The following is a 23,274-nucleotide window of genomic DNA, read 5'->3' as shown; positions in this document are numbered from 1 at the left end:
TAATACTATCTACCATGACCAATGAATATAATGGCAACATATTATCTATCATGCTTTATATAGAAGTTTATTGGTGACTTTTGGATTTCTTTTGCTGTGTGTTTTTTCATATTCCCGTAACTCTTGCTTTCTTTTATTATTTCAATTAATGGGCTAGTAATTATTTAATTTATTATAAATATAAATTTTTTATTTTTTATTAATTAAATCTTTTTAATCTTGATTTTTTACTATGTTGACAATTCATCAAAAGGCCTCTAAAACACTTCTCCTTATTTCTCTCTGCTTCCGCTATTATATATAGTATATATATATATATCAAGAGATAAACCCAAATCCTCTAATTGATGACTTCAAAATATTACTATTTATTTTAACTAATCAGTTACATATCAATTAATAAATTAATAGTTTGCTATTTAATTTTTTGAGAAATTTTAAGTTTGATATTTTTAGCTTTTATTTTCTTATCAAATTATAGATAAGTGAGTCGTTCCTATATCATAGTTTATATATATATTTTTTAATATTAAGTGGAGTCATTCATATATTTATCTATATATTTAATTATACTTTTAAATAGTATTTTACTATTATTTAAAATTTAATATTATATTGTTTTAATAAATTAAATATAGAGTATATTAAAAATAATTAAATATAGAGTACATATACATTAATAATAAATATTTTAAAAAAGTAGAATGTATATAAAAAAATAGAATACTAAATGAATATATACGTTTGTTTATTTTTCAAATCCGTGCATTGCACGGGTGTACAGCTAGTATAAACTATATATACACTAAGAGTTTACTAGATTCTAGATTATAATTCTATTAATTTAATTTAAACCCCGTCTTTTTGGGCATTTTTACCTTGCTTTTCCTTTATTGGCTCGCTTGGAGAAGGCATTAGTGCCCAAGGCATTAGATTAGGATTGGCCGGATACTTGGACTACTGTACCCTTTATAATTGATGATATTTTTATTAATTATCCAGGTATCTGCTTGAACGAAGGTAGTCGGGTAGGGGTTAGTGGATTCGGATCTGGTAATAGGTTTAGGAAAAAGAAGCTGCGGCGGCAGAGGAGGATTGCTGCCGTGGAAACCATTAGCGGAGATGCTGCAACTGCTACTGGTGCTGCTATGGCTGTTTGGTGAAGGGAGGAGAGATTGTGTGCTGTTTGGTTGAAGGAAGAAGATAGAGGGTATTTTAGTAATTTTATAAGGCTTAAGGCTATATTAGTAATTCCATAAAGAGTGGGTCCCACTTTTTTAATTCCACAACTGAAAATGCTGACGTGGCATAGTTGACCAGCATTGACCGGTCACAAAAACCGGTTGTACACTTTAGTAGGAGGTCACCTAAAGTTCGTACGGTTTAGTGTGATAAAATTTTGGTTGTACACGAAAAGTGTGATTTAGGGTAAAGGTTGTACACCACGTATGTAATTTACCCGAATGGTTAGAGTAAAGTTTTCTTGAAAATTGACTCGCAAATTATTGTCCTTTCATCATTCTATATATTATACAGTTGTGAGTGACTATATGGCCAAAGATCTTAATCAGTGCTCTCTGAGTTTTATTAGGGGGTTTAAATCACTATTTGGCTTTCGATCTATCCAAAATTTTCTCATTTAGCATTTGACTTATTATTTAGTCATATTTGGCCCCTAATCTATTCCAATTGGTGAAATTTTACCAAATTTGGATGAAAACTTAACATAATACATGACGATAGTTTGACACTTAAACTTGATAAATTTTAATTTTGGGATTTGTTTTTATTTTCTTTTTCTTTTTTAATCTAATTAATTATTTTCACATAAGAAAAATCTATATGACAAATAAACTTTAGGGTGGCGATGTATTAAGTCTGTGTATCAAAATATCACCATATATCAGGAAAATAACGGTTTTGTCAAGTTTCCATTCAAATTGAATAAAATTTCATAAATTGGAATAATTAATAAACCAAATATAACCGAATAATAGATCAACAGCCAAATGACAAAATTTTAGATAGATCAGATACTGAATAACACTTTAAAACCTTTTATTAAGAGATCATCAAAGAGTGATTTTTTTATACATCCTTCAACTACACTTGAAGTATTCTCTTAATATTAATTTTTTAATCGTTTTACAATAAATGTCTATAGGGTTAATTATAAAAAAGTACCATGTGGTTTGACCGATTTGCGATGTGGTACCTGTGGGTTTTTTTTTATTATAAACACAACCTTGTGGTTGTCACCGTTAACAAAATCAAGGAAACGACAGATTGACTGTTAAATTGCTGACGTGGCATAGGGGCATTTTGAGAAATTAGATTTTTTATTTTTTTTAAATCTTTTCTTTCTCTCTCTCTCCCTCTTTCTCTCTTCTGTATATTTCTTCTTCTCCAGTGGCAGAAAACTAGGCAGAACGATTACGCCAGTCACGATTGTCAGGCTCTAAAGAACGACTCTCAAACTGATTTGGTGGATTGATTTCTGCACGACTCCAACTTTGATCTTCCCCAAAGAGTTCAGCTTCAATTTCTCGTTTGATTTTTAAAATATCATCAAATATCACAGTAGCCTCTTTAATCTGCAAAAGTTGGTCTGTTGTGTATCGCACACGATCATGAACCTCAAAACATGAATCACCAGTCTTTAGAGGAGCACCGCCATGAGGACGCAAGAGAGGGAGATCACCGAATGAGATAGAAGAAGAAGAAGAAATTGCAGAAGAATTAGAAGATGACTCTAAGCGTGGATTGAAGAGTCTGCTTTCTCGACCACCACTAGGTCTCAAGCTCAACACCGTCTGCTCACCTTGCTGCATACCTCGATCTTTCACTCCCAGAGAAAATCTTCATCGTCAAATTAAAAGCGAAAGAAAACAAATCAAGATTCAGCTACAACAACAAAAGCTGAATCGAGATAAACTGATTCTATGTATAACCTAGAATTAAATATAAATATAGATATTGATAGATAGATAGATATAGGTGGATGGATATATAGAGAGAGAAAGGAGAAGAAGAAGAAGAGAGAAAAGTCAGCCAAAAAAGTAAAAAAAAAAAAAAGTTAAAAATATTTGTTTCCAAAATTGCTCTTGTGACTTAACAATCAATCTGTCGTTTCCTTGATTTTGTTAACGATGACAACAACACAGTTGTGTTTGCAAAAAAATACCAGGACACCACATTGCTAATCGGTCAAACCACAAAGTACTTTTTTATAATTAACCCATATATATTCAATCCACGCAAACATATTTAAAAAAGAAAAAAAAGTTAACCCATTATTTTATTCTTCGGGTGATTTAAATCCGAGAAGAACAGAAAATATAAATAGAAAACAAAGTTCAAAAGGCACTTTATATTTTAAAAAGTTTATATTCCATCGACTTGAATTGCTGAGTGACCATTCATTTTAAGTAAAATTTTAATTTTTAAAATTAATGCATAACATTAAATTTTTGGAAATTTTCAAAAAAGAAATAGTCCCCGGACTCCATGACGAACCATACCAAACCAAAAAATAATAAAAGAAAAACAAAACAAAAAAAAAAGCCAACATAAAGCATCCTTTTCAAATATATTTGGGCGTGTCCATAATTACTTCCATTTCACTAGAATTTATGGTTCCAGTCTTCCTTCTCCAGATCCAATCTAGGGTTTCTCTTCCCCTTCCTTGTTTGAAATCCATTCCTGTTTGTATACAGGAAATTTGAGTTTGTTCTTTTTCGAATTTGGATATTTACTGGCAAATTGATCCATAGGTAGAGGATATGGAAGCGATCGAAGAATTGTTACAGCTATCTGATTCTATCAGGCAAGCATCTGCCTTGCTTGCTGATGAAGATATTGATGAAACGACGACGTCTTCCTCCTCTTCCAAACGATCCTCCACTTTCCTCAATGTTGTTGCTCTCGGCAATGTCGTAAGTTCTTCGTCTTCTCTGATTGCTTTATGCGTTTCTTGAATTTTATGAATAGTCTTACCGCCAGATCTTTGGATCTTTCTGCTTTTTTATGCGTATCGAATTCATTTCGTAATGTGCCTAATAATAGATGAAAATAATAAGGAATTGCTTCTTCATAATTAGAAACAGTGAGAACTGAAGGAGGAGATAGTATCTGTATATTAGATAGACAACCTCGACAATGTGAGATGTAAAACTGGTGCAAGACCACTAGAAAATGGTACGGAATAAACATTGGCCTTATAGTTGTATTCTTGATTCTAGGGTGGTACTTCGATGAAGGAGACTTTACACATTTTCAGAATCGAATAAGTTTGTTAGTGCATTCTTCTTTTTCTTTGGATATGTTGGAAGATGGATTTATCTGTATTTGACAGCCGAATGCATCATGCATGAATGTTTGGAGGCTATCAAAGAAAAAAGAAAGGTGTAAGTGTAACGCTGCATTGTTGAAATTGTGAAACTCTCTTATTGCTTCTTTTTCTAGTGGATGTGTTTTATGGCTATTTGTGGTGTCGATGTTGTATGATTAATAACATCTATTTTTTGTGGAAACTTGAGCAGGGCGCAGGAAAATCTGCTGTATTGAATAGTCTCATAGGGCATCCTGTGTTGGTTAGTTCATCTTACCTTCAATTTGTCTTCAGTTTTATGGGCTATTGCTGACAATCCTTAATCTTTTCTTTGGATTTCTCTCTTGCAGCCAACTGGTGAAAATGGTGCTACTCGGGCTCCAATAAGCATTGACTTGAGTAGAGATGGTTCATTAAGCACCAAATCAATCGTTTTACAGATAGACAATAAATCTCAGCAGGTTTCTGCAAGTAAGCCATCGAACAATTTTACCTATAAGTTGCTTGTAGTTTTATATTATGCGATTAGGTTTGCTTCTTGCACATTATTGATAACTGCTAACAGCACATTCTTGTGGCTGAAACTTTGCTATTGTCTCTATGAGTTGATATAGTGATGTTCCTGATTGCTATCGTCATTTGAATTGGCACATTGTAGGTGCTCTTCGGCATTCTCTACAGGATAGACTAAGCAAGGGTTCCTCAGGCAAAAGTCGGGATGAAATATATTTGAAAATTCGCACTAGCACAGGTTGGCCTTTTCTTATTCTACTGTTCATCGCATATTTAGACATGATCTATAATGTTTTTATACTTGAGAAAAGAAAAGGAAAGAAAAACATAAAAAAATTCATGAACTTAAATCCTTCCTTTAGAACGAAAGCAAGGAAATGGCATGCCATGGATTTACTTCACGTGATAAATTCTAGGTCTTGCTTAAATATTTTTGTATCATATGTTATACCAATGATTGTGGATTTGCACTTAGTAGTACTGTACAGTCACTGTACTTTTATAACTGTTAAATTCTGTCGTTCTTTTCCAGAAGTTAGCAGTTAGTTTATATTCTATTTAACCAAATTAAGTGTGCAACTCTTATGAAAACTTAATACAGTTAAACTTAATGTGAAGAGTTCATGAAAATAGAATTAACTAGGAGATTTGTACCATTTGAGATTACTCCATGATACACGAGTTTGCTGTTCTTAGGTAGATTACTTAGAAATGCTTTAATGCCATGGGATGTACCTGGATATATATTTATTTATTTTTTTGTAAACACAATGTTAAGCAAACTATATGTCTAGATATGTTTTATTGGAAAAGAAGAAAATAATGACTAGACTACACGAGAAGAAGAGTTGGAAAACTCAAACTTTGAGGATTTGGATGTTGTTCAAATTATACCACAGATATGTGTTCAGACATGAAGACACATATATGCTTTAACTCGTGCATGCATGTATATGCTTTCACATTACTTTTATACCTGATATTTTAAATGTAATATCTGCAGCACCACCATTGAAACTAACTGACTTGCCGGGGTTGGATCAAAGAACCATGGATGATTCACTGGTGAGTGAGGCTGACCATAATTTTCTTCTTAATGTCATTTTTCAGCTCAAAGTTTTTTTTGTTGATCTTAAAGATGCCATTTCCAGTCATGGTCATTTTGATGTGTATAATTTTTTATTTTAGGATGCTTAATTTGAAGCTCTATCTCCCCTTTCTCCCTTTCTTTCCCTTTCCCCCTAATGACCAATATTGTAATTTATTTGCTGTCGCAGGTTGGAGAATATGCTGAACACAATGATGCTATTTTGTTAGTTGTAATACCTGCTATTCAGGCCCCAGAAATTTCATCATCTAGAGCCCTGAGACTTGCAAAGGAGTTCGATGCAGAAAGTGGGTTCATATTTCTGCATACTTTTGAAGAATTATAACTTTTTCTCTTCAAATTTCTTTAGTTTTACATTTATTTTATTCTTTATATGTTTCCAGTTGTATGTTTGAGTTTATGTATTAACTTTCTTTATGCTATTGTTTGATTTGTTTTAGGTACTAGAACTGTTGGTATTATTAGTAAAATTGATCAGGCAGCTACAGAGTCAAAAGCTCTAGCTGCTGTTCAAGCCCTCCTCCTGAATCAGGGACCTCCAAAAACATCCGATATACCATGGGTTGCATTGATTGGCCAATCTGTTTCTATTGCTTCAGCTCAAGCAGGAAGTGCTTCAGCTGAGAGCTCCTTGGAAACAGCTTGGCGAGCCGAGAGTGAAAGTCTAAAATCAATTTTGACTGGAGCCCCCCAAAGCAAGCTTGGGAGATTAGCTTTGGTGGAAGCTCTTGCTGGTCAAATTCGTAGCCGAATGAAACTCAGGCTTCCAAATTTACTCAATGGGTACTTTATCTTTTCTCCTCTTGCATCTTTGCCTTTTACATATATTCGCACATTTCTTTTGTTGAATAAGCTGTTGCAAATTAATAAGCTATGCTTTTTGTAATTGCTACATTTGTTCGCATTGGTCATTATATCCTTTTGTATGATATAATCAAAACCTTATATATCAGTAGATGTTTGTTTGTTGAAAGGTTGAGCTTGATCATTATGCTCTTTTTGACTTGTAATGCTGTGTATTGAAATATAACTGCAGGCTTCAGGGAAAGTCTCAAGTAGTTCAGGAAGAATTAGTGAAGCTTGGTGAACAAATGGTTAGTAGTTCTGAAGGTACTAGAGCTCTAGCTTTGGAGCTTTGTCGTGAGTTTGAGGACAAGTTTCTCCAGCATCTTGTTGGTGGCGAAGTGAGTATCTTGTATTAGAAAAAGGCATGTGTCATTTATTTCTTTTGCTACTAGAGATGCCCGTAAAAGGAAACCTGTTTACTATATACTGGATGGTTATTAGCACATTACAGGAAGATAATAATGTCTGCAAAGGCTGAAGCTAGGTCTTCGCTTTTTTGGTCATCTGCAGTTTTGTTTGGCTTGTATGCATATGTGCAATTTTGATAAACTAGCTTGTATGAAAGCTCACGTCTGACAAGTCATATAATACCAAAGACTCCTTGAAGCATGTACGGTTGTATCAGAGTTACAAGCTTCTGGGAGTTTGTGAAAAAATGATTCAAATGTTAATTGATGAATAATGTGATGTGATGCTAACATATCGATGAAAGCTTAATAAGTTATTAGCAAAGAAGTAGCCGTGTGTAAATATTATTGAATTTTTGTTTGGTGCTTTGTTGGTTTCTGTCACTTAAGTGGAGCTGCTATGCTGGATACCTTATTTGTTGGTTGGCTGCTTTCAACTTTTCTTGTTGTAAGGCTGCATACAATGTTTGGCTCTTAAGACTATTGCGGTTCTAACATGTTTATTTGCAGGGTAACGGCTATAAGGTTGTTGCAAGTTTTGAGGGAAGTTTTCCAAACCGGATGAAGCAACTGCCTCTAGATAGGCATTTTGACATGAAAAATGTCAAAAGGGTATGCTTCTATTCAATTTCTGTAATCTGCTTTCTGATATATTACATTTTAGGTGCTCTTATGATGGTTATTTCATGATATTAGGTTGTCTTAGAAGCTGATGGTTATCAACCATATCTTATATCACCAGAGAAAGGGTTAAGGTCCTTAATAAAAGGTGTGCTAGAACTTGCAAAGGAACCGGCATGTCTATGTGTGGATGAGGTACTTTTCTATATGCGCTGTGAGTTTAATACTAAAATTATCTCTTCGAGCTTCTGCAATCCTTTTAGAATAAGGAACTGCATGTTTGTTTGATCAACACAAAGCATGATGACATTGGTAGACAATGGGGTATTGGCAGTTTGGCTCTCTATCATGGTGCATATATGCCTGTCTGGGCATGTGGCATTTGCTTTGTGATCTTATCTAAAGTTGAGTTCGCGTGTATGTGATTACTGTGCTGACACTTTGATCTCTATAAACCATTTGGCAAAATGCTGATAAATGGTGGATTGGTGGTAGAGTAGAATGCTGATCATATTTGCTTTTGCACTCTATGGTTGGCAACATGATAATATTTTGCAAAATCAATTTGAATTGGTATCTTAAGATCACAATAATCAGTTGCTGCTGCTATATTATAATTTATGCATTTCAACATTTTTACCCCCATTTTTTTGAAAACTATATTCTTATCACTAAAATTGTTTTTGTTACAAGCATCTGTGAGGCGTTTAGCCTGTTTGCATCGCATTTACTGTGTTTTTGGAATGCTCTCCTCTCCTCTCCCTCCCCAGCCCAACTTTTCTCTCTCGTTTTTAATTTAACTATTCCCTAGTTCAAATTTTGGATAGCAACTCGTCTAAGCAAGAAAGATGCAGTTTGTAAACATTAATGAGGTCATTTGTTCTATTGAGTGTCGCATGGCTTCTTGCATCTAATCTGAATATTTACAATTACAAATTGCAGTTTTGATATTTGTTTTCTTTTTCTTACCATGTTATCAACTTGTCTTTAAGTCAGAAGTTTGTCTGTGCAATAATAGGTTCATCGTGTACTGGTGGATATTGTATCTTCTGCAGCTAATGGCACCCCTGGTCTTGGACGATATGTTCCTTTCAAGAGAGAGGTGACGTTGCATTCTGCACAGTCTTAAGTGCTCTGTTTAAGGTGTATATACTTTCTATAATTATGGTTCTTGGCTCTTAAACTTAAAATCAGATCGTGACAATTGCAACTGCTGCACTTGATGGGTTTAAGACTGAAGCCAAAAAGATGGTGGTTGCTCTTGTAGATATGGAGCGTGTATTTGTTCCACCTCAGCATTTCATTCGTTTGGTGCAGAGACGGTATGAATGAAATTGAAATGTAGATAATATTATTATATTAAAATAATTGACATTTCATAAAATATATTTTCTTTTACTTGAAAGTTCAGTTTAGATCTATTTGGCTGTTTGGCATCTGTGGACGATGCAATTTCTTTTAATTGGTATATATTACTCTATTTTCTTGTAGGCAGATTGATTATGAAAGTTGAGTAGTAATTTATACCATTGTCAAACATTGGAACTCCTTTTGTCAAGTGGTTATTGTTGCCTCTATAACTTCCTGTGCTCTATTTATTCCATGTCCAATTTTATTAAATGACTATATTCTGTCTAAGTGCGCTCCTGTTTATTATATAGGATTTTATGTGTGCATGTATATATTGCTTCTCTCACTCTTTCATTAATAATATTGACCAGAATGGATAGGCAGCGTCGTGAGGAAGAGATCAAGAACAAATCCTCCAAAAAGGGGAATGAAGCCGAGCAGTCTATACTAAATAGGGTGTGAACTAATTTTGTTTTCTAAACTATTGGTTGCTTGAAGGTATTCTATTTCATGTTTTTGGTGTCAATTGTTAAAAATGGTCCTACTGTGTCAGGCAACTAGTCCTCAAGTAGGAGCTCAGCAGTCTGGAGGAAGCTTGAAATCGATGAAAGAAAAACCTGATAAAGATTCACAGGAGGGATCTGTCTTGAAAACGGCTGGGCCTGGTGGTGAGATAACAGCAGGTTTGTGTTTGAGCTTTGATATATTTGCATAAAAATATATTTGAAGTTTTTCCTATTTGGATACTGAAGTGGCTGACATGCTTCATCTGCTCAGAGAGTGGAATATATATTTTACTTAAGAGCAATACACATATAATACAAGGTTCTCCTTCAATCAAGGAGACATTGTAGACCCACAGCATCCTATAACAATGCTTTAGTTGACTTAGGCATGCTTACATTTATTACATTGACTTATTCTATAGCACTCCCCCTCAAGCTGAAGCATGGATTTTAATCATGCTCAGCTTGCTACAGATAGAGATAACATAGTCTTAAGACAATACCACACTCAAAACAAAATAAAACATAAGAAACTCAAGATACTTCAGGATATAAAACATAATCTGGGAGATGCAACCCAGAAGAACAAGTCGGATAGGCGGAAGGTAGGTGACAAGACGACAACATAACAACAATCCTCATCGGAAACGGAGAAGCAGATGCCAATATGAACATTGCGCAAGAGGCTGCCAACAATGTGAACAAAGGAGATTCACCGGAAAACTGACTGAACAGACATGTTGGAAATAGAGAGGCTATGTTGGTGGAAGAACTGAAACTTGGAAACCTAGGTCCAAGCAGTCTGCTCACAAGGCAGACAACAATGCTGAAAGAAACAGCCCAGAAATGTAGACCCAGAAATTCTGCTCATAAAGCCAAAAACAAATTCTGGAATCTCAATCTAGAAACCCAAAACGGAGACCAAACAAGGCTCTGATACCATGTAACAAACCATGTAATACACTAGGAGTACATGGGATACCATGTAGATTGAGAGACTAGACTACATTGATATATTTTACATAAGAGCAATACAAATATATATACAAGGTTCTCCTTCAATCAAGGAGACATTGTAGACCCACAGCAGCCTATAACAATGCTTTAGTTGACTAGGCATGCTTACATTTATTACATTGACTTATTCCATAACACGGTCAATTCCAATATTTGACAACAGGAAACTCTAGTGTGACAAGAGGATGTTTCAATCTCAACAGAACATAAATGTTGAATTACAAATTGATAAGAACAAAACCATGGAAATAACAAACAAGAGAAAAATAAACAGCAGAGGAAACATTGGCTGGCAGTATATTGAATACGATGAACAAAACTGGATTGAAGAGAATCAATCCCTACAGGAAGATTACAACCCAGCCCTTGCTATTTAGGTTGGAATAATATTTTCTGTAATAGTATGCAGTTGTTTGGTGTCTGTACTCTGCACTTTTTGTGTTAAAGATTTTTTTTTTTTTTAACTTTAATAATGGATTAGCAAGTAAAATATTACGACATGAGAAATGTGTTTGGCTTCAGAAGTATACAGATCAAGAATTTTGGGCCTTCCGAAAAGTCTAAACTGAAACATTGCAGTTTGGATGCATTGCGTCGTCCATTGCTGCGCCCAGTAGTAATATGCAATATTTACTGGATGATTTGCTTATTCTATCCCTCTAAAATGTGATTTTTCTTTGTGAATATTTTGGACAATGCCATTCATGATTCTACTCTTTATCTGCAGGATATTTGATGAAGAAAAGTGGAAAAACAAGTGGGTGGAGTAGGCGGTGGTTTGTATTGAATGAGAAAAGTGGCAAGGTTTGTATTCTATATAAGAATTTGGCAAATGTTAAATGAGAGTACATGATTGGTGATCGTTTGCGGTCAACTGTGTTGAAATAGCTCTTTGCCATGCCTAATGAGACCCTTTATGAAATCTATCTTCTTAAATTAAAATATGCTGTCTAAATATTTGCAGAGTTGATAATATAGTGTCATGTTAGTATTTTTCCATTTGGGTTTTGCTGCACTCGCTATTTGTCAGATATATGTAAAAGTATCTTAGATCAAAGTTAAATTTAAACTTGAATATACTTATTAGGTCCCTAGATATTTGCATATGATCAATGTTTTTGTTGGGTTTTTTTGAATCTATCTGTTGGTAGTCTGATATTTCATAACATTTAACTTCTCAGCTTGGTTACACCAAGAAGCAGGAGGAAAGACATTTCCGTGGTGTCATTACTTTAGAGGTAAGAACCTGAACAGGTCATGGATTGTTATTATAGTTCAAGTAGTCCGATAAGATTACTATGTGGAGTTTGGACTGCTTATCAGGTAGTTTTTTCTGGCTTTCAAACTAGTAAAGGAAGAAAGTCAAAGATAAGATGTTCAACCTAGAAGGGGCATAATTTTTCCATTAGAGAGTTAAGAGTATGTGGAGGATATTGTCCAAACTCTTAGCAATATGGGAAAACTTAACTCCCATGGTTGCATATTGATATCTTTGCTCTATCAAAAGGTGGTTATTGTTAAGTTTGAACAGGGGTCATGGCATCATAATCTCTTCTCTCAGCCTCCTTATGTTATGGCTTTAATTTGCCAACTTTTGGTGCATAAATCAGGAATGCAATGTTGAAGAAATTTCTGAAGAAGAAGAAGCCCCCTCAAAAAGTTCCAAGGATAAGAAAGCAAATGGACCAGAAAAGGCTGTCAATCTTACTTTTAAGATAACTAGTAGGGTTCAATACAAGACTGTCTTAAAAGGTACTTGCGTTTTATTTTTGCTTCGGTGCATTTATACTGCTTAACTCTCCTCCAGCCCATTCTCTCTCTACCAATGGATCATCCAATTGTTTTGTTGTGCAGCTCATAGTGCTGTTCTGTTAAAAGCTGAAAGTGTGGCTGAAAAGAACGACTGGATAAACAAGCTGAGAAGTATTATCCAATTAAAAGGAGGTCAAGTAACTGGGGAATCTGGCCTTCCCATGCGTCACAGTCTTTCTGATGGGTCTCTTGTGAGTTATCCTGGTTTTGCCCATTCTTTTCTGTTGGCCACATTTTCTTGTAAGGGATACTTTTAATAGATTGGGAAACTTTATGTTCTGCTGGAGATTTGGTTTTTATGCTTTCCATTTTCCCTTATTAATTAAGAAATAAAATTTTATCCTTAGCTTAAGTAAAGCTATAACAAAATGCGGTAATGTTGTGTCTTAAATGCTCAATTTCTTAGGACACAATGACAAGAAGGCCTGCAGACCCGGAGGAAGAGCTCCGATGGATGTCCCAAGAAATTCGTGGTTATGTTGAAGCTGTTCTTAACAGTCTTAATGCCAATGTTCCAAAAGTAGTTACTTTTACCATTAATATTATTTCATCTTATTATTAGGTCCTTTGTTTTAATTTATCTTTTCTAATTTTATCAGCTTTTCTGGATGAGCAGGCAGTTGTTCTATGTCAAGTAGAGAAAGCTAAGGAAGACATGCTTAATCAGCTTTACAGTTCCATTAGGTTAGCATTTTATCCTCCCCTATGTTTACATATGTACAAACATTTTCTCCCAAGGAATGATAATGCCAGTGGTTTATTCTATGAGCTTGCATGTTCTGCTGAACAAAATTTAGCATCCAAAGTACTAGAAGTGTTTTATGTTTCTGAACTGCTGTAATAGTCGACCATCATGCTTAAACTTCATTTTTTGCAGTGCGCGAAGCACAGCTAGGATTGAAGAGCTGCTCCAAGAGGACCACAATGCAAAGCGAAAGAGGGAGCGATATCAGAAGCAGTCATCTCTTCTTTCAAAACTTGTAAGGCAACTTAGCATCCATGACAATCGAGCAGCTGCTGCATCCAGCTGGTCTAGTGATGGTGGTGGAGCAGGTAATGGTGACTGCAAGCACTATAATTGGACCTTTTTCTTTTGGTTGTTGAGAAAGGACATGAGCGAACATGATTGTGTTGCTTGCTTTATATGTGCATGTTTCCTTTATGTGGGTTTTCATGCAAAAATTAGTTCCTTTTGTTATAGTAAATTTATGATGCTCATGTTCCTAATTTTTGCATATTTCCGTTGGGTTGTAGATTCATACTGTTAAAACTTTGAAGTGTTGGGGCAGTTACTTTGATTTGACAAAAAAAAAAAAAAATTGCTAAAAGAGAATCACTTGAATATCTGTTGGATTATTTTGTCAGTTGAGTTTTTTTTTTTTCTGACAATTATGGAATGTGAAATATGAACAGAAAGTAGCCCAAGATCAAGTGCATCCTCAACAGGCGAGGACTGGAGGAATGCCTTTGACGCTGCTGCTGGTGGACGTGGTGATGCATTAAGATCGCACAGTCGACGGAACAGTGATCCACCTCAAAATGGTGATGCAAACTCAGCTGGAAACAGTAGCCGCCGCACGCCAAACAGGATGCCACCAGCACCTCCGCCCTCAGGCTCATCTTATAGATATTAGGTAAAAGAAGTTTGGTACGGATTGATTGATGATTGATGCATTATTCTTGTTGGGTTTGGCTCCCGCCACATATGGAGCAATTCTCAAGCTCACATAAATATAGCTTTGTAGAAGTGATATAGGTTTTTGTAGATATATAATATTTAGAGTAACAAGTGATTGATCTCGAGATGTATCATTCATGTCCTTTAAAGTTTTCCCATATTCCATTTTGTCATTGGGCAGGCAGGGTCAAAGCTCTCTTTTCATTTTTCAATCAGATTGCTTTTGTATTTGTTGTACTGAATTCTCACTAGAAATTTTATTTTTTTGGCCTCAAGTCTTAGTTCCCCCAAGACCTGAATAAGCAAGCATGAGCATTCATTTCACTCGTCAAGGTTTAAGATGTTAAATGTAAATATTATAATATGACTAAATTTACTCATTTGCTCTTGCAAGGAACGATAATAAATGATAAAAAAAATTGTGAAGGTGACAATGTTTAAATAAATGTGCAAAGGGACAAGGTACAAATTTAATTTTTTGGATATTGGCGGATAATTGTGATGCAATTTCAAATGTATAATTGACAAAAAAAATAGTTTCATTAGTAGAAGACGTGATGAGAATAAGATGAGGATTATTTTCCATTAGCTCGACATGGGAGAGGATGTATAAAACTCAATGGTAGTGAGGGAGGGGATGTGTAAAGCTCAATGGTAGTGAGAATTAATTGACATGGGAGAGGATGTATACAGCTCAATGGTAGTGAGAATTGTTTCCTCATCTTTCTTTGTCTAGATGGGCCATCTCCATTTTTGCCTTTGTTCATGGAATTGAAAAAAAAAATTGTTCTTATGATGATTCCTTTTTCCATCCTCCAAACTTCAATATTCCAATCAATTCTTTTTTTCTTTTCTTTTTTTCACAAATTTTAAATTTTAGTAGATTTTTTGTTGGTTTAACTCTACTATATGGATTGGGAAGAAATTTCTGAAGAATTCTTGAGTTCAAAGAAAAGAACAATCAGTAGTATCATCTTTCCTTCACATGACCTGGTTTTTCCTCGTGAATATCACTAGTATTGACAACACTATGATTTGATTGCTGAGAACTTGAAATTTAAACTTTAAAGTGAGAACTGAGCAGAGAAAATACAGCTTTCACAATATATGGCTGAATTCTAGGAATTTTCCTTTCTATTTTTTAATCCAAATCTTGTAAATATGTACACTACATTTAATTGTTTATACTTACAAATTGAAAGAAAAAGATAATTACAGAATGATGTGTACGCATTGCACTTCTATTTTAGATGTAGACCCTCCTTGAAGGGCCCTGAATCATTTAGTAGTTTCATCACCATGTTAACCTGCAACACATCTATTAGAAACACACTAAACTTCGCCAAACACATATAGACGACAACATGATAAACTGTGGAATAGAGGTTTCATATCAGAAAGTGCTATTTAATTCCCAAATTTAATTCCAGTTTTGAATTTTAGAAGGGTAAAAGAAACTGGACCAAAAATGTAAAACAGAAACCTGAAAAATGATTTGAAACCAACGTTTTACTTCTCTAACGAACTTTAGAGACTTTAAATTCTTCAGTCACAGTTCCTCAACGGTTCTGCGTTTCATATGATGTTTTGACATTGAAAACATGAGGCTTCAAACAAGAACTATAGAAGAAGGTCAAGTGTTACAAATGAGGAATCAAGAGAGAAGAGAGGTTAGCATGTTACAGCATACCTGAGATGCTTCTCGCACTACGAATTCCCCTATAGCTCTCCTGAAACCTTCATCAACAAGGTAATGGCAGCTATAAGTGGTCACGGGTAGATAACCACGCTGAATTTTATGCTCTCCTTGAGCTCCCGCTTCAACAGTGCTCAAATCAAGTTCGATAGCTGCTTCTATTGCCTGCATATGGAAACCGGATAAAACGCAAGGAGCCAACAATTGAAAGAAAAAGCATCCTTTCTTTCAATATATGTGTAGTTGTGAACCTGGTAATAGCAGGCTTCAAAATGGAGGCTAGGATAATAGACTCTTGGGTGACACCCCCATAGACGCCCGTAGATAGTATCTCCGCCAATAAGATTAAGAGCTCCGGCTACAAGTTCATCCCCTTCTTCAGCAATAACAAGTAGCACCTGATCTCCCATCTTTGACCCCATAATGTGAAAGAATTCTCTTGTGAGATAAGGAGTTCCCCACCTATACCAAAGTCGAATACTTCAGCAAAGTGGCATGGAATACAATATTTTATAGAGCTGATTTTTACTATATATATACAAGTATATAATTTTTGTTTTAAAAGAAAAAAGAGTAATGGGATGAATGTTACTTGTTATCGGTTGTGTTCCTGTAGAAGTTATAGAAGGAATCCCAATGTGTAGCCTGCCAAATGTGAAAATGTAAACATGAGACCCCTACCTCTATCAATAACGATTAGTATTTCATTCTAAGATGACCTAACTGTTGAGTAGGGTTGTAAATGGGCCGAGCTGCTCCTCGATAAAAGCTCAACCGTGTTCGGCTCGATTTGTAAACAAGCCGAACTTGAGCACGATTTTGAGGCTCGATTCGTAAACAAGTCGAGCTTGAGTGCGGCGAAACTTGGCTCAAAAGCTCGCGAGTAGGCTCGGTTATAGATTCGTGATCAAGCTTGATTATAATGTTCATGAAAGGGCTCGTGAGCAAACTCGGTTCGATTATTTTTTTAATAGAAGTATTTCTATAAACGGGAAATGTAAAACTACATAGTTTTATGTGACATTTTAGTTTTCTAGGTTTTAAAACTAAGTAGCTTATGAGCATAATTAATGAGTTATTCATGAGCAAAGTTCACAAGAGCTAAGTTCGTGAACTAATAAACAAGTTGCTCGCAAGCAGCTCACAATCAGATAATTTTCTTAATGAAACGAGCTCGAGCTTGTCCATTTTCTACCGAGCCGAACATGAGCAGGCCAAAGCTCGGCTCGACTCAATTACAGCCCTATTGTTGAGGGTTACAGCTGTTCCTAAAACTACAGATTCGCTTTTTTGTCATCAGCATATTTTTGACATCAATGATCTCGTTCACTTTTCCCATTTATATTATCATGTATTTGGCAGACTTCATATAGGGAGTAAGAGTACTAGGTCACATTCTTGGCTCACAAACCAACAAATTGATAATCTTTGCTAGTCAAATTAATGCTCAAGTCATGAAATTACATAAGAAATGTTAAATACTATATCAAGCAAACTGAGAAGCCAGCAAGTAATTGCTAACAGGTAATTCACATTACACAATTGATCATAAAAGTGTTTCTGCAAGCATATATATCAGTCGATCATGTGTAAAAAGCATACTCCCTCCATTCCAAAATATAAGTCATTCTAGGTTGTTTCACACAAATTACGAAATACAATTAATATAGAGTGAAATTAATGAAGTTCCATTGGTTAACTAAAAAAAATTCTCTCTCATGTAATGGTTGGTGAATAAATCTTGTAATTTTGAAAAACACATGGACCAAGACAAAAAATTTAATGCTTGGACCGGAAAAATATACTAAAAGTTCTTGAAAAACTAGAAAGACTTATATTTTAGCAAAAAACTCAATTGCTAGAATGACTTATAAAAAGGAATGGAGGGAGTAATAAATTTCAAATCCTTTTTCTTAGCATTTGGAGTACCATCAAAATTGATTTCCCAAGTCTAACTACAACATCTCTAACCTCCAAACATTTTGGGCAACTTTCAAAATGTTCAACCTAGTCAAAGATTAAAATCACAACTCAGTCATTAACATGAAGGTAGAGTAAACTGCTCTTCTCGGACCTGCTCCATTTTCGAATCTTGAGTTAGGCAGGTAAAATTTCATGAGGTGAAATATAGCTTTTCTTTTTGGCTTTATAATCCCTTCCTGTTCCTATAATAGGGGTCAAAATAAAGCGTATAATAAAGCAATACAGCAGCAACTTTTACCATCATTGAGTCAAAACACAATATGTCTAACATTCCACTATATGCTTTAATTTTGTCAGATATGCTGTAAAAAACATTCCAATATTGCAATTGGTACATAACATATCCATCAATTTCAAGAGACACCAAAACTTGCAAACAATGTGCCAGATGTAGAGTTGCACTATAACTGTTCAGTGCAATTTCATGAGGCCATCAAATGCAAAACTAAAATATCAGAACATATTGATGTATTGCAAACAAAAACAACCAAGTACCTTTATCTCATCACCCCGAAGCCGTTTCATAGTCAAGTTCTGTGCTGAAATCTGCATTAAGAAAGCCGTTGAAGAAGTGATGAGTTGTATGTCGAGTCAGATGCTAAACACTTGCGAATTCAACATAAATTAAGCCACAGAGAGCGAGAGAGTCCAGATTCATTTGTTAACGAAAACAAGTATACTACAATTCTTGATGTTAAATCCAACAAAAAGTAAGAATCTAAGAAGAAAGGTTCTTGAGAAAAAGCCAAACTTTCCGCATCACTTCGTGTTCTCTGCTTTCCCTCTCCCATACGAGTATTTTGTACCAATTCATATGATATTATACTGCAGGTTTACATATGATATTATAACTTTATTAATATTATATTATTAATAATATAGTGCAGGTTTAGTTCCTATTATTTTCAATGGTTAACATACTTTTTCTGCCTTAAAAAATGACATGCATACACAACACAAGTTCCCAAGTTCCTTTTAAACCCATCCTACAAGTGTAAGCATGAAGAAGAAAACGGGATGCACCTTTTTACGTTCTTGACGAATATTTTTCCTTTTATTTTGCTTCATATCCATCAAGAACTCATCAAAACTGCAAAGCATAACAAAGATATTATAGCATCCACATATCAGCAAATTTGACTCAGAAATAAATTAAACTAAGCATGACCAAAGTGTAATCTGTAACGACCCGGTCCTGAGTGGGTGGTGGAGGGGTAGAAGGCCTGAACTGAATCCCACATTGGAAATGGGGAGGGAGTGATTGGGGCTTATTAGTAAGGTGTGAATCCAATGCATGCAGATGCGTTTTAAAGCCTTGAGGCCCAAGGTGTTGGATTGGGCCAAAGCGGATAATATCTGCATGGTATTGGACCAGGGTGTTACATAATCACTAAGAAATCAGACAATATATTAGAGGACGGACGTTAATGGTATCCCTTCATGATGTTTAATCTTGATGAAACCATAAGATTTTAAAAGCTGATATTAAGGTAACTCTGCTGCAAAAAGCCCAATTTTTTTGAGAGGTTTTGCTTGATACTGAGTATAGAGAAATGTTGTGGAATCAGAATATGAGAACTAGTTCCCTTGAAGTATACCAAAAGGTGTTCAAGCAAATCAAAAGGTACTTGCCAATGTTGTACAAAAAAAATATGTTTCTCCTACATTAAAGGAGCATGAGAAGACAATCGGGAAAATATCAACACAATGATGTGATTTAAAGATAAATAGATTTAACTAAAGCACTCACTTTTTATAATTACGATTTTTCCAGTGATACTGCATTCCAATCCTCTGCAGGAATCCTTGTTCCTTCAGTTTGTGCCACTCATTTTCCGAGGGGAATGTAATGTGAAGCGATGAGACCTGGGACTGCAGAAAGAACATACATAAAATTGGTTTTTGGATTTTACAGAAAATGTGAAACATAGAACACGTCTCAAAAGTGCATATCTACTCCCTAGATTCTGTTGAAATAAAATTACAGGAGTTCATTGCAGCTTAATAGAAGTCCATAGAGTATTGTGTTTCCTTTCCTTAAAAAAAATTCTGACAAAACATACAAATAGAAATTACTCTAATCCCATTAAATAAAAGATTTGATTTCCTTCAAACCTTTTTTACCCATTTAAACTCTTGCTCGCATTTAGAATAAGAACAAGGACATAAACGGGAGGTTCCCTGTTAGAATGCATTCCTTTCTCTCTTGATTGTCTGTTTTCCCTAGTACATGTTGTCCATATGAATTGCGATGATTAAGTTTTTATCTAACGTAAGCATTTCTGCTTGCTCAGCAATTAACACCAGTAAATAGTTGCAATTTCTGATGACTTGATGCAGGACTTCACTGTTTGCCATTTCAAATTGTTTGGCATCTTGGCCAATTCAGAATCAACTTTTTTTTTTCCTTTTGAGGAGAATCATCTTCCTAGCAATCTTACAGGGAGAGACTATTAGAAATGAAATGTAAGAGATATTGTAGGAAATGGTAGGCAAAAACATTTACTATAACATGGTGTAGTTGACTGGAGTCTAAGGATCAAATTCTGACTTTGCAGTTACTGAGGTTTCATGGATATAGAACTTAGAGCATCTCTAATGGTGCCTTTTTCCTTGTCACTTTCTAGAATTAGTTGTATCTAACCATTAGAGAACATGTATCCAAAATTAGTTTGTTACTTTTTTTTATCACAAACTTTTACTGTTCAAAAAAACTAAATAAAATAGGTACCAGTATAGAGAGTGGAGAGGACGCAGGGCCAGAGGCTTGCGCGTGTAAGAAACATGCCATCTGTGGCAATTCTGGTGTCTGCTGTAATAATAAAGGGTAGGTTGCTTTTTGAGAAAAAAAATCTTGTTTAATCCAATTTCTTTTATTAAAATTATTTTTTTACCCTGCATCATTTATTTGTTGACTCTACAGAATTGTAAGTAACCAAGACCTCTAGTGGTGTGTTTTCTTTACTTGTTCTTTGTCCTATGTGGCATAAAAAAGTTGTTTGCACCATTAGGGATGCTCTTATAAATCCAATGCTATTATTACATCCAGCAATGATCGGAGGGTGGGTTTTGCATCATTAATTAGCTTTGTTATATTTCTATATTGGAAATTGTTCCTCATAATTCTATCTTTGAGTTATTTGACCTTCTTATCAAAGGATTTGTTATAAACAAACATGAATTTGTGGTTTAAGATTAATATGAAAAAACTATCTATGATTAAAACAATTCCAGGAATACTACAGAAAATGCACAGATACAATATAATGAAGTACGGTGATACAGTAAGTATAGCTCCTTACATGATGTCATACTCTAGTCTATAAAACTTCTATCGGAATGGAACCCTTTTTAATTTCTGCTGCCAATTATCAAGCAAGATAATTATTTGAGACATAATTGAAAAAAATGAAAACAAGGAACATCGTATAAAAGAACATAATATTTGCCTTTGAATTTTCTCATGATCACAACATGGAATGCAAACATGAATGAAATAATTTGGCTGTACCTTTATTGTCAGATCCTTCAAGGCTCCAACTATAATGTCAAAAACCTGATCTCTGAATGAGATATTACGGAGCAAAATCCTAGGTCCAGTCACTGGAGTGAAAGGTACACAGCATTGGAACTTTGGATAGTATCTTGATCCAAAACCATAGTACGCATCAGCCCAAGAATGATCAAAAACAAATTCACCGTATGAATGGCTGCATATCATATCCCAAACCAGAACAGGGTCAGATTAGAAGCTAATAAAAAAAATTGTGGAACAAAATTCAAAAGTAAAGCAAAATAGAAGATAGTGAACCTCTTAAGATAGAGCGGAACAACACCTAAAATATCTCCACATTCATCCTTAGCAACAATGTGGCTGGGCATCCACCCTGTCTCCTGGAATAAGAGCAAATAAAAAATCGGACATTATTTACTAAGTTTAATATCATATCAGTGATAAAGTGAACATCTAGAGGTGATAGTTCCTTTATAAAATGATGTTTTGAAGTGTTGAAATAATCCAGTGACATGATCCAACCCAATGTTCAGAAACACACACTACACTAGGTGTCAAATACATAGTATGGAATGGAGTAACAATCATTACCTTCACGGCAGAACCTGATTCCTCTAAGCTTGAAAGAAAAGCATGGGAAAGGAATGGATTTATCTTTTCAGGGCCTGTAGAATCCAGACAACAGGCATCCCATTCATTGGGTGAGACCTCAGAGATAGAAGAGATCACTGAAATTGATACCTTTTTAGGTGTCACTTGGCTTGCTGAGCCACCCTGAATTTAGAATTCATAAGCAAGTATTAGCTAGCTATAAAATGCAAGAAGAAAATAGAAACCAATGAATAATAGCTATTAAATGCAAACACCTCAGAGTCTGACCCTGTTAGAACCAAATTATCTATGGAAAAATCCGAAACATTAGGTTGCACAGACTTCTTTTGTCCCCAAAATAGTGCACTGATTTTGCATGTCTGCCCTAAACTAACGAGTCTCGGTCTGGATAACGATTTTCCCTGCAATAACCAAGAGTTAGACCAAAGGGGTGATATTAGCAACCAGAAGAACGAACACAAGAGAGTTTGGCATCATGATTATCTTCTGGTCAATTAAATGGTTTCAATGTGGAAAACTAATTCAAGCATAACAAGCAGAGGATTACAAGTTATGAACTTATAATTCCAAGTCCAGGCAGCACTTAAATCTTTAGTTAATTAAAACCACCACACTAGATAGAATTGGGTTCAATACAAGAAATTGAGGAAACGAGCTTTTCCTTTATTACACAATTTCTTCGGATTTTCAAATTGTACAAAAAGAACACAAATAACTACACCCATAAGTAAAAAAAAAAACTTTCATCTTTATGCACAACATTCCAAGAAAGAAACAAAATCCATAAACCATTTCACAAGTACAATTATCTGTATATTGGAGGCATAGAACCGAAACGAAACTACATCCATGAAATGAAAAAGCTTACAGCGTAGGATGGGAAGTATTGGCCGAGAAATGGCGAAGGCTTGCAGTAGCAACTCACTACTGCTGCCATGGCCACAAGCTGTCTGTCAGCTCCGGATTTGATTTTTTCTTTTCAAGCCAAATCACTTACTTTTCTTAATATATTTTCACTAATTTATCCATCAGATCGTAAAAATGATTAATCAAGTTTAAAACAATATTAAATAATTTATTTTTATTTTTGAGAAAAATTAATTTATTATTTATCTCATTTTTATTAATCAAATATGAATAATAGTAAATAATAACCTTGATCTTTTGTCTATTATTTTAAACTTTAAAAAATAAATATTTTATTATTGGGATAAGATATTAAAATAAGTCTATGGTTTTTGGAAACTGTCAATTTAGGTTATACATATAAAATAACACCAA

At 34.8% G+C, this 23,274-nt stretch overlaps 2 protein-coding genes across 5 annotated transcripts; one reads left to right on the top strand and one right to left on the bottom strand.

Moving 5' to 3' along the window:
* The first annotated feature begins 3,555 nt into the window (after nucleotides 1-3,555).
* Nucleotides 3,556-14,512, top strand: LOC136226154 (dynamin-2A). 2 transcript variants are annotated; one of them, XM_066014488.1, is made up of 22 exons: nucleotides 3,565-3,935; nucleotides 4,542-4,592; nucleotides 4,681-4,801; nucleotides 4,989-5,081; nucleotides 5,847-5,908; nucleotides 6,121-6,238; nucleotides 6,392-6,734; nucleotides 6,988-7,135; nucleotides 7,715-7,816; nucleotides 7,901-8,020; nucleotides 8,844-8,927; nucleotides 9,020-9,147; nucleotides 9,547-9,631; nucleotides 9,729-9,858; nucleotides 11,426-11,502; nucleotides 11,880-11,936; nucleotides 12,309-12,450; nucleotides 12,553-12,701; nucleotides 12,917-13,030; nucleotides 13,127-13,194; nucleotides 13,388-13,563; nucleotides 13,924-14,512. In XM_066014488.1, exons 1-22 carry the CDS (start codon nucleotides 3,783-3,785, stop codon nucleotides 14,142-14,144), a joined length of 2,742 nt encoding a protein of 913 aa, XP_065870560.1. In that variant the 5' UTR covers nucleotides 3,565-3,782; the 3' UTR covers nucleotides 14,145-14,512. The 2 variants fall into 2 exon arrangements, with proteins under 2 accessions (XP_065870561.1, XP_065870560.1); XM_066014489.1 differs by lacking the exon at nucleotides 13,924-14,512 and having other exon boundaries at nucleotides 3,556-3,935; nucleotides 13,110-13,194; nucleotides 13,388-13,525.
* Nucleotides 14,513-15,268: 756 nt separating this feature from the next.
* On the bottom strand, nucleotides 15,269-23,004 carry LOC136227833 (uncharacterized). Of its 3 annotated transcripts, none has more exons than XR_010688260.1 (13): nucleotides 22,862-23,004; nucleotides 22,248-22,394; nucleotides 21,973-22,155; nucleotides 21,679-21,761; nucleotides 21,379-21,577; nucleotides 19,618-19,739; nucleotides 18,891-18,957; nucleotides 18,363-18,413; nucleotides 16,477-16,529; nucleotides 16,136-16,346; nucleotides 15,879-16,049; nucleotides 15,672-15,808; nucleotides 15,269-15,495 (listed from the first exon to the last, which is right to left on the bottom strand). XR_010688260.1 is itself a non-coding variant. In XM_066016601.1 (12 exons), exons 1-12 carry the CDS (start codon nucleotides 22,928-22,930, stop codon nucleotides 15,430-15,432), a joined length of 1,422 nt encoding a protein of 473 aa, XP_065872673.1. In that variant the 5' UTR covers nucleotides 22,931-23,004; the 3' UTR covers nucleotides 15,269-15,429. The 3 variants fall into 3 exon arrangements, 1 of the variants encoding a protein (XP_065872673.1); XR_010688261.1 differs by having other exon boundaries at nucleotides 15,672-15,756; XM_066016601.1 differs by lacking the exon at nucleotides 15,672-15,808.
* Between the last annotated feature and the right edge of the window lie 270 nt (nucleotides 23,005-23,274).

This window comes from Euphorbia lathyris, chromosome 4, assembly GCF_963576675.1.
Source record: "Euphorbia lathyris chromosome 4, ddEupLath1.1, whole genome shotgun sequence".
Lineage (NCBI taxonomy): Eukaryota > Viridiplantae > Streptophyta > Magnoliopsida > Malpighiales > Euphorbiaceae > Euphorbia > Euphorbia lathyris.
The sequence above is the reverse complement of the archived record's forward strand: the minus strand, read 5'-3'. Positions and strand labels throughout refer to the sequence as shown.

Bases quoted from the DNA above. Each gene is read 5' to 3' on its own strand.
- LOC136226154 (XM_066014488.1), top strand. From the start codon at position 3,783: ATGGAAGCGATCGAAGAATTGTTACAGCTATCTGATTCTATCAGGCAA. The intron at 4,593-4,680 runs GTTAGTTCATCT...TCTCTCTTGCAG, and splicing joins TCATAGGGCATCCTGTGTTG to CCAACTGGTGAAAATGGTGC. The intron at 13,564-13,923 runs GTAATGGTGACT...AAATATGAACAG, and splicing joins TAGTGATGGTGGTGGAGCAG to AAAGTAGCCCAAGATCAAGT.
- LOC136227833 (XM_066016601.1), bottom strand. From the start codon at position 22,930: ATGGCAGCAGTAGTGAGTTGCTACTGCAAGCCTTCGCCATTTCTCGGC. The intron at 22,156-22,247 runs GTGTTTGCATTT...TTCTAAATTCAG, and splicing joins TAACAGGGTCAGACTCTGAG to GGTGGCTCAGCAAGCCAAGT. The intron at 16,347-16,476 runs GTAACATTCATC...ACTTTGGTATAG, and splicing joins AGGAACACAACCGATAACAA to GTGGGGAACTCCTTATCTCA.